The following is a 16803-nucleotide window of genomic DNA, read 5'->3' as shown; positions in this document are numbered from 1 at the left end:
AATCCCCTTTTTCTTTGATAGTACAGCCAAATGCATTTATAGCAAATGGAAAAACAGTTTGGTGGCTTTGCTTTGGCTACTATGAAAAAGGATATTTCTTCTTTATGTATTTTTCTCACCTCACAACTATTGTATAATGAACATTTACTTTGTATATACCAATTAAAATAGGATGTGCCTTTACCTTCATCCAGTGTCAGTATGAGAATTTAACAGTACATTTCTGTTTTAATGAGCTTTGGAAGTAGTATAGCAATTTTGACGATGTTACTTTGAGCTTTTCGAAAAGAGATTCTCTCTATACTTTTTTGTCCATATTTATGCTTCATTTGTTTTTTAAGACCTTAACAGTGGAAGTAGAGGTTGTGGTCATCTCGAACAGGAAAGCAGAAACAAGGATGTTAAATATTCTGATTCAAAAGTGGAACTCACTCTGATTTCCAGGAAGACAAAGAGAAGGCTTAGAAATAATTTACCTGATTCTCAATATTGTACTTCTTTGGATGAGTCAACAGAACAGACAGTAAGTAGAGGTATTTAGATATTATAGGAAATAATTTCATGCTATGATAAAAATGAGTTGACTGTGGCCAAATAATGTTCCGCTAGCTTTCAGCTTTTATTTTCAGATTTCTTTAGTTTTTGGTTCACTGTTAGCTTTATTATTAAAAAACAATTTTAAATGTAACTTTTCTTGGTGATACAGAGTTATTGGGACACATTTCAAATACTATGAATGATTAAAAAAGTTAAAATTGCTCCTTTTCTTGTATCACTCTTTTTCCTTAGTAGGTAGTTGCACATCCTTCAGACTTTTCTTTTTCTTTATTTCAGCCAAATACTATTCGTACTGCCTAGTCATTTTTTTTTGCTTGCTCTGTAAAATTATTATTAGATTTATTTTATCAGTAGCAATTTACTTATCAAATTCTTTAAGCTTCTGTTTATCTAGAGTTTAGGGAATTTATTCTAAGTAAAGAATTATCATATTAAATACATACATTTTCTATTTTCAAAGACTTAGTATATAAGTAGCAATAAAACAGTAAGACAGCTTTTCAATTTCTTTGATCCATAAATCATTTCAGGACCTTGTAATGTTTTTTGGTTGTAATTATAAACATGATTCAGATTTATACAGTAAATGAGATATTGAAGGCAGTGGTTGTTTTTCATAATTTTTAATGTTATATTGTTAATTTTTAAATTTTTTTACCAAAGTAGTTTTACCAAAGTAGTCACATTGGCATTATTACTTTTGCAAAATAAAAATACATAAATACATCTTCTCATTCTAAAGTTGACTTAGATCGTGGGAGACTGTCTGACAAAGCATTTGTAATGATGGAAATCTCCCAGTTTCACCCTTTAAAAAATTATCAGGCATCAGATTGGACAGACCAAACCCTGTATCTTTAAATCTGGGAGACACTGGCAAGTATAATGTAGTATAATTGTTTAGTTTTCTATCCATGTAGTTATAGAAGTGATATAATATTTTTACTTTTTTTTAGGAATTTAAAAATGGTTTAAGCAAGACAAATTTGAAGAATGCTTTTTTTACTATGTGTTTATGTTTAGAAAAAACAAGAAGATGACTCAACAATATCCACTGAGTTTGAAAAGTCAAGTGAAAACTATCATCAGGATCCAAAACTGCCTGAAGAAATTACAACTAAACCTACAAAAAGTGATTTTACTAAACTATCCTCACTTAACAGTCAGGAGTTGACTTTGAGTAATGCCACCAAAAGTGCCTCTGCCGGTTCAACCACTGAAACTGTTGAGAACTCTAATTCCATTTATACCGTGGGGATTTCTTCCCTGGTTGAGAAGGATGAGAATGAGTTGAATACCATAGAAAAGCCTATTCTAAGAGGACATAATGAAGGGAACCAATCACTGATCTCAGCTGAACCAAGTAAGTGGTTCAGCAAGTAAAGATTATAAAGTTACTTAATTTCCTCTGCTTTACTTAGTTATTTTTTTCTTCTTCTTGAACAAATTTGGCTAAGGCCATAAGCTGTTTATGACATCATTGTGGAATATATTAACTTTAGGAAAAAAAGGCTTGGGGTTTGGGGTCTCCTTCATGAGTTTTAAAATATCGATTTAGGTAAACTAATGGAGGACTTGAAAACGGAAGTAATGTTTTCTTAGATTAGTACACTGTAATCTCAATAGTTTTAAAATAGATTATTTAAAGACCATCGTTACTGTCATTTGGTTGATGAAGTATGCAGAGTTTAAGTGCTATCTAATTATTATCACTAATTTTGATTTAATCAGCTTCTGAGTAGTTGATGCCGTCACGTGGTACAAAGAAATTCCAAAGGTTTTAAAGGATCTCCAGGGAATAGTCTCCCACATCTTCCCCTAGTTATTAATTTCCCATTCCTTGAAGCAATTCCTGTAACAGAACTTAAAAGTACAATTTAGAGTGATGGCGCAATACACTGTTACAACTAGAATTTGTTCCTAAGGCCTCCTCATGGCTTTATCCATTTTTAAACATCTTTATTCTTTAGAAGGTAAGGGTACAGGTAACTGCTGAATAATTGCGCTGATATGGTGTCATTGTCTGTAACTACTGTAAATCAGATAACAACTGATAGGCCTGTTTCTAAATTGAATAAATTTAGATGATTAAGTTTAACAGGATTATTAAAAATAAATTGCACTAATTAGAAAGTTCTTTTTTTTTTTTTGAGACAGTCTCGCTCTTTCGGCCAGGCTAGAGTGCAGTGGTGTGATCTTGGCTCACTGCAACCTCCTCCTCCTGGGCTCAAGTAATTCTCCTTCATCAGCCTTCTGAGTTGCTGGGATTATAGGCGTGCACCACCATGCCTGGCTAATTTTTGCATTTTTACTAGAGACAGGGTTTCACCATGTTGGCCTGGCTGATCTTGAACTCCTGACCTCAGGGAATCTACCCACCTCAGCCTCCCAAAGTGCTGGGATTACAGGAGTGAGCCACTGCTCCCGGCCAAAAGTTCTTTTTTTGATATGTGATTGTTACACATTTAAAATACATTTTTCGGCTGGGTGCAGTGACCCACACCTATAATCCCAGCACTTTGGGAGGCCAAGACGGGAGGATCACCTGAGGTCAGGAGTTTGAGACCAGCCTGGCAAACATGGTGAAACCCTGTCTCTACTAAAAATACAAAAATTAGCTGGGCATGGTGGCGCATGCCTGTAATTCCAGCTACTCGGGAGGCTGAGGCAGGAGAATTGCCTGAGCCTGGGAGGTGGAGGTTGCAGTGAGCCGAGATGGGGAGACTGTGTCTCAAAAAAAAAAAAAAATAATGATAATAAATAAACAAAAATACATTTTTCTTTTCCTTTTTAGTTGTTGTTTCTAGTGATGAAGAAGGACCTGTTGAACATAAAAGTTCAGAAATTCTTAAGTTACAATCTAAGCAAGAGCGTGAGACAACTAATGAAAATGAGAGTACTTCTGAATCAGCATTGTCAGAACTACCATTGATTACATGTGAATCTGTTCAGGTAATTTATTTCTGTCTTCTCACAGATTAACAATGAAATGTACACTATTGGTTAATGACTGTTATTTGTTATCAAGCTGAATATTGTAATGAAAATTACAAATTTTCTTAGTTTGAATTTTCAGACAACTTTTATAGTAGTTTGAGTGAAATATGTAGTTGTCTTTATTTTGAAATGAAAAGATTATGCCATTTTTTTCTGGTGATTTATATTTTTCAGTCTAAATATTCTATTACTTGAATATTTTTCTTTTTTTATGGCTTTCATTGGACATTTCACTAACATTTTGTAGAATTAAACACATTTTATAGTATTTATATGTCTGGTCTTGGAGTATTATGGCTACTTGGAATTACTCCTTTTCCTCACATACTATGAAGGCAGTATGATATAGAGGAAAGAACATGGCTTTGGAGATATAGGTCAGAAACCTATCAAGTTTGGTAAGTCCTCTGCCTCTTCATTCTTATAGAAAATAATAAATGGAAGTGTGTTAGTTTAGTATCAGTCGATTAATTCAGTCCTTTGAAGAGATTAGGTCTAAAATAAGGTTCAAATCATTTATTATCAGTATTCTTTCTTTCTTTCTTTTTGAGACAGGGTCTTGCCCTGTCACCCAGGCTGGAGTGCAGTGACATGATCATGGCTCACTGCAGCCTCAACCTCTTGGGCTCAAGCATCCCTCTCATTCAGCCTCTCAGGTAGCTGGGACCATAGGCTCGTGCCAGAATGCCTGACTAATGTTTTTAAAATATATATTATTTTTAGAGATGAGGGTTTCTCTTTGTTGTCCAGGCTGGTCTCTAACTACTGGGCTCAAGCAATCCTCCTACCTCCACCTCCCAAAGTGCTAGGATCACATGCATGAGCTACCGCTCCCAGCTGGTACTCTTTCTTGTTATTAGTCTGTGATTATTCTATTTGTAAGAAAAGATCATTGACCACCAGTGTAGAATTATGGTAAACTTATCTTGTTTTGTTTTGGAATAATGTCAGAGGCTGTTATTTTGCAGAGTATGATGAAGAGTTGGCCCGATCTATGAAAACAGTTTGGTCTGATTATTGTTTCATGGGTATTTTCTTTTGTATTTGGTATTCCATGTAGAAATCACCTCAGCAGCTTTGTTCTGAATTTTTGCAAAAATGAACCATTTTTACCAGATTGGGTCAATATCCTACTTGATGGTTTAGTTGCATATATAATTAAAAGTGTCATTGTTGATAATGAATTTAAACTTGTAGAAGAATTAGGTCTTGGCAGGGCATAAATTGACAATGTAGTATGAAATGATCATATTATAAGAAAATAACATATCTTGTGGAATTTACTACATTCATAATCACAACCAAGCAGCCAATACTGTGGAGTGGAGATCTACAAAGACAAATAAGGCAGAATGCCACATCTCTATGCTCTCTCTTGTTCCAGTTTTAAATGAATTATGAGAAATATGGATTGGTCATTTTTAGGAGCCAACTAGTTTTTACAAAATGTGAAGCCCAATGAGAAATTATTTCTATACCAACTTCTCATTTTATCACTAAAAAAGCCCACAGTTATTTGTCTGACTGATGTTGGAGCTACCTGATTTGATTTGATTGATTGATTCCCTTTTTTACTTAGGGAATAAGAAGATATTAATAGTATACTAAGCAATAAAACATGAGAATGACAAAGAAATTCAATTAAGCAGGTAAATGGCATTATGAGCTGGGTTTAAAATAATGAGTATGATATATGTTTTAGATAAGGATTAGTCACATTTGCTAGAGGTAAGAGGGGAGTGAGTACATATGCAAAATAACCGCTTTAGTAGTAATCTGTTTGTTTGGTCATGTGTGATGTTACGGATAATGTGCAGAGGTTAGGCACATTTGAAAAAGTTGAAAAAGTCATCTGAAAGTAGTGTAAATTTCAGAAGAAACAGTGGGAAAGAGTTGCTGCTGATGTTGCCTGGTTTTCTATTATAATTTAAAAGCAAAGTTATATAGTCACTTGCGTGGAAATGATATGATTTTTGAGGTTTTAGGCAAGTATAAGCCATTTCTGGTTGGTTGTCTTCAAACATAGAGTATACAATAAAGCATATAAATTTGATATAACAGGTGGTTCTTAGGTACTTACATTCCTTCATGGCATATTAAAAGTGCAGTAGCACACAGGCATAAAGATGGGAAAAATAGACATTGGAGACTCCAAAAGTAGGGGGGAGGGATGAGGAGAGCCAGGGCCATAAAACTTCCTGTTAGGTATTATCTGGGTGACAGGTTCAATAGAAGCCCAACCCTCAGCATCACGCAATATTATCCTTATAACAAATCTGCACATATACCCCCTGAATCTAAAATAAAAAAATTTTAAAATGCAGTAGCAAGAACATTATTTTGGTTAATGGAAACAATTTTATGTGGTTGAAGTGACACTGGACCTGAAGAGAGAAACCTGCGTTTGAATCTTTGTTTTGCTTCTTACTGATCGCATGATGTTAGGCAGGTCGCTTAACCAACCTAAACATCTGTTAACTTTATTTATGAAATGGAAAACTGAAAAACCTGCCTATAGAGTGGTTGTGGGGATTAAAAGAGATAATATATTTAAAAACCCATTTTAAACAAAAGTACAATATATGTTTAAAACTTTCTTCTGTCAAGTTAAAAATTAATAAAATCTATTCGAGACTATTGAATGTGAGACCATGGCTTTGATACAGAGGAGTATATATTTCTGGAGCTTAGGCTGTGGAATTAATTTTGGGTTCAGCTATTTAGTGTAATTTTCTCAAAGGTAAGTCATATATTTTTTCAGAAAAAAATCTAGATAGCTATTTCTTCACAGTAAGAACAGTATAAAATTCTACAAAAATTCACTAATAGTAATTTAAAGAAGAATTTGATGGTGAAAGTCATTTTCAGCATTTATATAATACTTAAGAGTTATATGCATTTTATGATTTATTCCTTTTTAGATGTCATCTGAATTATGCCCATATAATCCTGTCATGGAAAACATTTCCAGTATTATGCCTAGTAATGAGATGGATCTACAGCTGGATTTTATATTTACTTCTGTTTATATTGGTAAAATAAAAGGGGCTTCTAAAGGTTGTGTTACAGTAAGTATATTTTCTTTAATTTTCTTTTAGTTTGGATCTTGGACAAGGCATTTTAATTTTTTTCCTTTTTTTTCTTAGCACAAATAAGAATAGAATTAAGATTTATATGGGACACTTTGGATATGTTGAAAGTCATTATACCTAATTTGAAATGTGTCTTTAATTCTCCCCTCCTAAAATCCTACCTAATCTGACTACTCTAATGAAAATCATGTGTGAAAAAAAAATCACATGTATTGATAATCTTTGGGTTCTAAAAGTTATTTGATGGTAAAGTAAAATTTTTTTCAAGGTATAGTTTGGAGCATAAAGAAGAAATCTCATTTTGCCAGTTTAAACAGTTGTAAACTGACTTCTCCAAATTTCTAAATTAAGGATATCCAGGAACTAATCCTACTCTGTTTTTCTAATTAAAAAAAAAAAAATACTCCTCCTCACCTACTGTATATGAAAGTGAGACTGGATTCTACTCGGTTCTCTATTTTTTTTTTTTTGGAGGGGGACAGAGTCTCACTCTTTTAACCAGGCTGGAGTGCAGTGGCGCACTCCACTGATCTTGGCTCATTGCAACCTCTACCTTCTGTATTCAAGCGATTCTTGTGCCTCAGCCTCCCGAGTAGCTGGGACTACAGGTGCGTGGCGCCACACCTGGCTAATTTTTGTATTTTTTGGTAGAGATGGAGCTTCACCATGTTCGCCAAGCCGGTCTTGAACTCTTGGCCTCAAGTTATCCACCTGCCTCAGCCTCCCAAAGTGCTGGGATTACAGGTGTGAGCCACTGCGCCCAGCCAGTTCTCTATATTTTCTTACCATTTCAACCTTTTAAAATCCTAATCATCTTTTAAAGCTTCTCTGATATACTGACTCTTCCAGGAAACTTTCCCTGATCCCTCCTTTTCAGACAGAATTAACTTCTCCCTTTGCTGTACACTTATAACACTTCATTTGTACTTCTAAGATTTATTCTGTGTGTTTTATAATTACTTATATTCTTATATGAACTTCTCCATTAACCTTTTAAGCTGCTTATGGTGAAGAGCCACGGTTTTAGTTCCTTTTATACCTTCCATAAATGTTTCCACTCTAAGTAGGCACTTAAATGTTTGTTGAAGTGACTGTGTCAGATTTAGTAACTCAGGCATTTTTTATGGCAGTTTCATTAATATTTCACTGTGTTAGGGATAAGGCAGAGAATATAAAAATGCTAAGATATGGTTTCTGCTTTCAGGGAGCTTTTAATCTAATGGAAGAGAAAGACACATAAATATTTACATTATGGTAAAATATAAAACAGAAGTATGTACAAGAAGGGTGCATATGGCAATGGATATCTATCAATGTCTGGAGGAATCAGGAAAGGCTTCACAGAGAAGACAGCACATGAATAAGACATGAAGTACCTGTTGTTTACTTGGTACCCATGCAGACAAAGACCTAATCCCAAATTCTGAGAAGTGCAAATAATAGTAGTTTGTGATGTAGTCAACATTGCTTTGAAAGCTCAAGAATGAATTGATTTAAAATTAATATTTTTTTGGCCACTGGTTTTAAATGATTTTGGCATGTCTGGGGTGATTTTACAATTCTTTTTCTTTGAGGAATTTTATTCATTTTTCAGGATTTTCTCCCCTATTTTACTTTATTATTTTAAATTCAGGTTTACCCAGTTATTTCTGTTGAGTTCTTTGTAATGGCAAAAAGTTGGATAACCTAAATATATGAAAGTAATTATTAGCCAGGGGGGAGGAAAATCCAATATAAATATTAAACAATGGAATTTCTATTAATTAATGTATTAATTATATTATTACACAGTCAGGTGGGCATGTTATGCTCAAAAACCAAGATCAAGCGAAAAACCACAAATTAGTAAAGGAACAATATTACAAACACATATAATCTTGCCTATTTAGAGACAGCTGCCACTCACTGTATAGTATATATCATTGCATATTCTTCATACATATATAGATACATTAAAACAAAGGGATATTACATAATATGTACTATTTTGTAACTTACCATAATTTCATTAATTTAATTCCTCTACTTATTTTGGGATATTTGGGTTGTCTTTAAAAATTTTTAATTGTTGGTCATTTCAAATTGTCCCAATATTTTACTATTACAAATAGTAGGGAACTGCAGATATTCAGTAAGCACTGTAAAGTGGTCCTAAAAATTAATTGTCAGAAGTCCTGGCCAGGGCCATCAGGCAAGAGAAAGAAAGAAAGTACATTCAAATTGGAGGAGAGGAAGTCAAACTATCCCTGTTTGCAGATGACATGATTCTATGTCTGGATTCTATATATATATTTATATATATTATATATAAATTTTCTAGATATAGGATCTCAGCCCAAAAGCTCCTTCAGCTGATAAATAACTTCAGCAAAGTTTTAGGACACAAAATCAGTGTACAAAAATCACTAGCATTAATGGCTTTTCCATATTCTTTATATGTGGACAATTTTTCTCAAGGGTAATAGCTTTCCTGTGAAATAAGGTGTAAGCACAGATTAAAAGTTTTGCCACATTCTTCACACTTGAAGGAGTTTTGCCAGTATGAATTATCTTACCTACAATCAAGTGTGGCAACCATATAAAGGCTTTGTCACATTTTATACATTTCTAGGGTTTCACACTAGTATAACTTTTTTTTTTTTAAATGTATTGCAAAGTTGGAGGTGTTGGTACAAGCACTGTCACATCTTTCAGGTTTGTAGAGTTCCTCTTCAGCATTAATTATCATGTGTCTCTTAAGAATTGAGAACTTATGGCTAGGCGTGGTGGCTCATGCCTGTAATCCCAGCACTTTAGGAGACTGAGGCAAGTGGATCATCTGAGGTCAGGAGTTTGAGACTAGTACGGCCAACAAGGTGAAACCCCCTCTCTACTAAAAACACAAAAATTAGCCAGGCATGGTGGTGGGCACTTGCAATCCCAGCTACTTGGGAGGCCGAGGCAGGAGAATCGCTTGAACCCAGGAGGCGGAGGTTGCAGTGAGCCGAGATTGCGCCATTACACTCCAGCCTGGGTGACAGAGCAAAACTCTGTCTCAAAAAAAAAAAAAAAAAGAAGGTTCATAGTTAATAAAAGCATTAAAAGTGCAATTACTGTCAAAAATTCTTTCAGAAAATATAAGCCTTTAAAGTGAAGAAGAGTATTTATTCTGAAGACAACCATTACAAATGTAAAGGGGGTTGTAGTACCTTTACTTGTATCACAGATCTTATTGCACACATTTTGTACTAGAGGAAAACCCTGAAACAGTTGCTCAAGCTTTTTTCAGCATCAGGGAATTTATATTGGAGAAGAGTCCTACAAATGAAATGAATTTGGAAACACTTTTTTTTTCAAAAATTACTGCTTAGAAAACACCAGAGTTTATACGAAAATATATTTTTGCAGATGCAGTAAATATGAAAAAATATTTAATTCAAAATTGATTCTATGTAAATATCAAGGAGTGTATAGTAGAATAAGGTACTGACACTTCAGACATTACACGAAATCAGTGTTGAGTATAAAAACTAATCTACAACTAAAGTTGTTAGATAAATTATTTGTATATAACTTTAAAGGGAGTAGGTTTTTTGAAGCATTGTAATTACATTGAAAATATACTTGTTTCCTTGAAAAAATATTTTTGAAAAGTGAATAATGATGTAATACAGCTTTCAAATTACTTTATGCTGTTATTTTATTCCTATTGTATTCACATGTGAAAGCATGTGATCAATTGTTGCTGCATCAGAGATATTAGAGATTCTTTTTTATTAGTTGGGCATTATTTATGACCTTTTCTATAAAAGAATAAGGAGATTAAAATGTAAGATGCATGATGAAAATGTAAGTGGAGAGGCTCTTTGTAGTTAACTTATATTAAGTAACGTATAAGGTAGGTGTTTAGAGTAATACTTTCCAACATTATAGTGAGAGGAAGGAATGATTAATTATAGTTAAAAGTATATCAAATAAATTAGTATATTATTTTACTAATTGTACTTTTATGTAATAAAATGCAGTACATTAAAAAAAATCACTAGCACTCGTATACACCAACAGCAACAAAGCCAAGAGCCAAATCAGGAATGCAGTCATTCACAATTGCCACAAAATGAATAAAATACCTATGAATACAGCTAACCAGGAAGGTGAAAGATCTCTACAATGAAAACTGCAAAACCTGCTCCAAGAAATCAGATGACACAAACAAATGGAAAAACATTCCATGTTCATGAATAGGAAGAATCATAGAATTAAAATGGCCATCTTGTGCAAAGCAGTTTATAGATTCAGTGCTATTACTATCAAATTATCAATGATATTCACAGAAATATGAAAAACTATTTTAAAATTCATATGGAACCAAAAAAAAGAGGCCTGATTGCCAAGGCAATCCTAAGCAAAAGGAACAAAGCTGGAGGCATCATGTTACCCAACTTCAAACTGTGCTATAGGGCTATAGTAATCAAAACAGTATGGTACTGGTACAAAAACAGACACATAGGTCAATGGAACAGAATATAGAGCCTGGAAATAAAGCTGCACACCTATGACCATCTGATCTTTGACAAAGCAGACAAAAACAAGCAATGGGGAAAGCACTCACTATTCAATAAATGGTGCTAAGATAACTGGCTACCCATATGCAGAAGACTGAAGCTGGACCCCTTCCTTATACCATACACAAAAATCAACTCAAGATGGATTAGAGACTTAAATGTAAAACCCAAAACTATAAAAACCCTGGAAGACAACCTAGGCAATATCATTCTGAATATAGGCACAGGCAAAGATTTCATGACGAGGATGTCAAAATCACAACAAAAACAAAAATTGACAAATGGATCTAGTTAAACTAAAGAACTTCTGCACAGCAAAAGAAACTATCAGCAGAGTGAACAGACAACCTACAGAATGGGAGGAAATATTTGCAAAGTAGGCATCTGACAAAGGTCTAATATCTAGCATCTATAAGGAACTTAAATTTACAGGAAAAAAACAACCCTATGAAAAAGTGGACAAGGGACATGAGCAGACACTTTTCCAAAGACGTACATGTGGCCAAGAAGCATATGGTAAAAAAGCTCAATATCACTGATCGTTAGAGAAATCCAAATCAAAACCACAGTGAGAACCATCTCATACCAGTCAGAATGGCTATTGTTAAAAGGTCAGTAACAGATGCTGGCGAGGTTGCAGAAAAAAGGGACACACTGTCGTTGGGGGTGCAAATTAGTTCAATCATTGTGGAAAGTGATGTGGCGATTCCTCAAAGAGCTAAAAACAGAATTACCATTCAACCCAGCAATCCCGTTACTGGTATTATACCCAGACAAATATAAGTCATTCTACCATAAAGACAGATGCATGTGAATTGCAGCACTATTCATAATAGGAAACACACGGAATCAACCTAAGTGCCCAACAATGACAGATTGGATAAAGAACACGTAGTGGGAGTACTATGCAGCTAAAAAAAAGAATAAGATCATGTTTTTTGCAGGAATGTGGATAGAGCTGGAGGCTATTATCCTTAGCAAACTAACATAGGAACAGACAACCAAATACCGCATATTCTCAGTTATAAGTGGGAGCTAAATGATGAAAACTCATGGACACAAAGAAGGAAGTAACAGACTCTGGAGCCTGCTTGAAGGTGGGAGGAGGGAGAAGAGCAGAAAAAATAAATATCGAGTACTAGGCTTAATACCTGGGTTTCAAAACAATCTGTACAACAAACCCCTGTGACACAGGTTTACATGTATAACAGACCTGTACATGTACCCCTGAACCTAAAATAAAAGGTAACAAATTTTATTTATGTTTGCTGGAACATTTCTTTTAATTAGATTAAAAACTTAAATGTTTAATTATAGGAAAGTGATTTAGCAAATCAAAGTAAATATATGCATGTGAACAAAGGCTGAGAAGAATTCTACAAAAATTAGGACAGTTATGATGGAGAGAACGTAAGCAATTAAAAAAAAATTTAAGTATAATGAATAACCTAAAAAAGGGAAAAGGGTAAAAATTTCAGGTTTTTCAGGTTTTTATATATATTCTTTTTCAGACAGTTCAGGATGCACTGTAACAGAAATTAAAGAACTTTTTTTTCTTTTTTGGTGGGTAAAGATATTAGAGAATTAAATTAATTTATTCTCCATACATTCAGTGACTACCTACCATGTGTTAAGCATTATTGTAGGCACTGGAGATACTGTTCTCACTCTCACAGTAGTTACAATTTAGTTGAATTAGAAAAATACTTATGGCTGGAAATTATTACATAAATTAGAGCCATGTTCCTATAGTTAGACACTTGTTATGTTTTTAGTGTAGCAAATGCTGCAATAAATGTAAACATTGTCTTTCTTAAAAGTCTTTGTGATAGTAAGAGAAATTAAGTAATGCTATATTCAGATAACTATTAGCTAATGTAAGAAATTATAAAATAGCTCTTATTATTAGCTTTATTCTTAAGTTTAAACAAATTGGTATGATTTCAGAGAACTAGGTTTACCTTACTGCCACAAAATTTTTCTTATTTTTAAATCTAGGGGTTAAGTCTGCTGGGAGTAGGGTTTTAACTCTGGAGAGGTAACCTATTGGCTTAGTCATTATTCAGAGGTATAAATGAATATCAGATCCTTGCCAAGTAGAACTAAGTTTGATAGCTCCTGAGCATTTGATGGGGGAAAGTGAGAGAATAGTGTAGTAAGTAGCAGGTGGGGACATACAGATACACTACTTCTACTTTATAATTTGGAAGTTATGGCTGTGCAAATTCTGAAAGGCAAACACCGCTTCTGTTTATTTTTTAGTACTAGTGATTTATGTTTGCCAAGATATATTTTACAGGATTAAAGACCCTGTGAAACATGCCAGAAAGAGTTTGGAAAGGGACAGTATACATTAAATATGGTGGCAGTTATGTGAAAGTAACAATAATTAGATATTTGATTAAATTATGTAACATTCTTGATCAGATGCTAGTGTCTAATGGTAACAACTTCCTTGATTAAGGGTCTTACTAAAGCTGGAAGAAGTTCAGTAAGTTACCTAAGTTTACCTACTTACTACCTGTGTAAGTGGTAGAGACGGTAGAGGCAGGATTTTAACTCCAAGCTGAGCTTTTAGCTAATCATGATCTATTGCCTCACATTTGGTTTTAGTGGCTGACTTACTCTATGGAATGTAGGGTTTTATATTTGTGAAAGTACAAGATGAAATAATTTTTAAATTGGAAAATAAGTGGAGTCAAAATAAACCTGTGGTTTCACTGAACATTGTTTGATACTTATATGGAGCTCACATACCAAGAACATTTTGATTTCGTTTTGTGCTCACAGACCATACCCGATTTGATCAACAAAATGTATTGAACAACAACAACAAAACTTAACTAAATAATAAATAAATAGGTACAAATTCATTTGATATTAATGGAAAAACAAACTTCAAAGCAGAAGTCTGCTTTAGATAGTACATGTAAGATTTAGCTAGGTGCTCCACAACCCTATTATAAAAGCAGCTCTTAAGGAAGTCAGATATATACAAAAGGTACCTAGAGAAAATAAGTGTCCTGGGACAGAAGGAGCAGAAAGAGCAGGAACCTCAGTTGGAAGGGAATTTATAACATGAAACAAAGAAAGATGAATGCTAGGAATGAAGACGGTGGTGCCCACCTAAAAGTCATCCAGGGAAGAGGGTGTGCTGGCTTAGGGACTTAATTTATATTACCATTTTGACAGATGCATCACTGCTGTGAATGAAGTTGAATCTATGACTTTTGTAGCCATTTCACATTAAACAATTGAATTTTCTGGTTCTGCTTTTGTATACATATGTAACTAACCTCCACATTGTGCACATGTACCCTAAAACTTAAAGTATAATAATAATAAAATAAATAAAATAAAATAAAATAAAATTTAATTGGTAGTTTTTGTACAGAAACAGAATATTCACATCAGGTTGAACACAAGCCTTCTGACAATTTTAATTTCTCATTATAAAATAATATGTTGGCATTTTGGTTTGTTTAGCAGTTTCTTATGAGTTTGGTTAGTGTGAGTTCATTACCAAGGGAATCATCGTCAGCTGCTGAGTCAGCAAAGCCAAAAATCAAACTCTGTTTTATGGAATATTTATATTTACCAGAGTCACTGCTACTTAGAGGTCTCTTGGCAGTTTCTTCTGGGCTTTGTCTTAGTGTTTACGTTTTCAGAAAACATTTTTGAAAAATATATTTATTAGTCTTACTGGTTTTTGTAAATGAGCATATTGAGAATTAAATTACTTACATGGGGTTCTTAAAATTTCCATAAAACTAAGTCTTTGTAGTGAAATATTTTATTGGTTTATTGATTAAAAGGCTTGAGCACTTATAATGTAGACTTTGAATATGTACTTGTGATTTGAAAAAAAATAATTTGAATAGTAACACATTTTGAGGGATAACTCATTGTTTGCTTTTTAATTTTTTCTTCAGATCACAAAAAAATATATTAAGATCCCATTTCAAGGTAAGTTATCATTTTCTTATGAACTTGTCTTTTTACTATAGTTTTTAGTAAAACTAAGTTTAAGTAAAACTAAGTTTAATAATGTTTCACCTTAATATTTTTTAGCAATTCCAAATGGAGTAAAAATGTTTTATAATAGACTTGTTCTGAAAATCGTATGCTGTTGTTTTAATGACTATAAATCAAACAGTGTTAAAGGATTCATGGTAATTTCTTGAGATTAACAGAAATACAGTTTTGATAGCAACAATATTTTGGTATATATAAAAATGGATAACAATAGTAACTATAAGAAAAAAGCATACGAAAAATGTTTAATATTGCACACAAACATGTAAAATATTTTTGCATAGAGGGTAGGAGAATTTTATACAATTGCATATCTGAGTAAGGGAAGGTAGACTGGAAAATGTACCTGTGACTTATAGAGACTCACACCATTTTCTCATTCTCTTCCCAACTGAAAACCTTTCAGAATAAATTATGACACTAAGAAAACCAATAAACAATAGAGGATAATCTTTTTATATAATGAATTATAAAAAGAACAAGGAAGAAAAACACACAAATGGCATAGATAGGAATTAGAGAAGAGGAGGCTTCTGTTCCAAGATTGGAGATGCTATCAAAGTAGCTTTAGTTGGATTGGTTGGATTTAGTTGGATTCCACAGATACTTTATGTACAGAATCCAAAACTATGTTATGATAATTGTTCTAATAATTTGATTGCTTACTATATCTTAATTAAGTATTAAGAATATAAAGGGCACAGAATAAGTATATTGATAGTCCTAAATAGGAAATATTAATAAATTATTAAGGAATAATGTAATATTTGTTCTGTAGAAGAAACAAAAAAAGTCATGTGATTTTAAAAGGGGGTGATAATTTCAGAAAAGATAGCACTACAGTTTATAGTTAAAGACCCGGGTAACAGAGCTACCTCTCAAATTCTTGCAATACAAACATCAAAAACGATATTTTAGATTTTCACAGTTAATATTTATAATATTGCTTTCTTATTTTATAACTTTTCTATTGCGTATAATTTTTAAAAGACAAATTTTATTACAGATTGTGGAAAAATACTCTTTTCAGTGATAATAGGTTTATAATTTTATAATGAAAGAAGAAAATATTAGTCTTCTTCCTCAAATCCTGGCCAAGTTCCCATAAATCTTTTTAAAACAAAGCATGCGTATAAAGGTTTTTGTAGGTGGGAACCTGAGGGTCTAAATGTTTCCTCTTTTTCTATGCAGCTGGGGAAAAATTGATTTATCCATATTTATATTAGGTATTAATTATGTTTGGCTGTTAGTAACAATGGCATAAAGAAAATATTTTATTTTTCTTTCACATAGAAGAAATCCAGAAGTAATCTGAACTGATGTGATGTTTCCTTGGTCATCGGGGGGCATATGACCCTGACACATGAGTTGCATTTTTCTATTCTGTCATTGCTAATACATGACTTGCATCCTCAAGTTTGTCTCATGGCTATTATTGTAGCTCATACTCCATCACCATGTTGGTATTTTAGACAGAAAGCAGTAGGAAGGGGAAACCGTAAACAGAGCACATGCTACCAATCTCTTGCCCTTTTAAGGAGCCTTCTTGGATGTCTGTGTGACATAACCTTTTCTGC

At 33.4% G+C, this 16803-nt stretch overlaps 1 protein-coding gene across 8 annotated transcripts in view; it reads left to right on the top strand.

The window, feature by feature from the left end:
* Nucleotides 1-16803, top strand: part of SENP7 (SUMO specific peptidase 7) — a 207122-nt gene that overhangs the window by 164160 nt on the left and 26159 nt on the right. For all 8 annotated transcript variants that reach the window (XM_063661553.1, XM_054481512.2, XM_054481516.2 and 5 more), the window contains 5 exons: nt 342-523; nt 1582-1921; nt 3353-3510; nt 6477-6623; nt 15124-15157. In XM_063661553.1, the coding sequence (XP_063517623.1) occupies nt 342-523; nt 1582-1921; nt 3353-3510; nt 6477-6623; nt 15124-15157 (861 nt within the window). The remainder of the gene's footprint in view (nt 1-341; nt 524-1581; nt 1922-3352; nt 3511-6476; nt 6624-15123; nt 15158-16803) is intronic.

Source organism: Pongo pygmaeus, chromosome 2 (assembly GCF_028885625.2).
Source record: "Pongo pygmaeus isolate AG05252 chromosome 2, NHGRI_mPonPyg2-v2.0_pri, whole genome shotgun sequence".
Lineage (NCBI taxonomy): Eukaryota > Metazoa > Chordata > Mammalia > Primates > Hominidae > Pongo > Pongo pygmaeus.
Note: the sequence above shows the minus strand (reverse complement) of the source record. Positions and strands in the feature narration are given on the sequence as shown.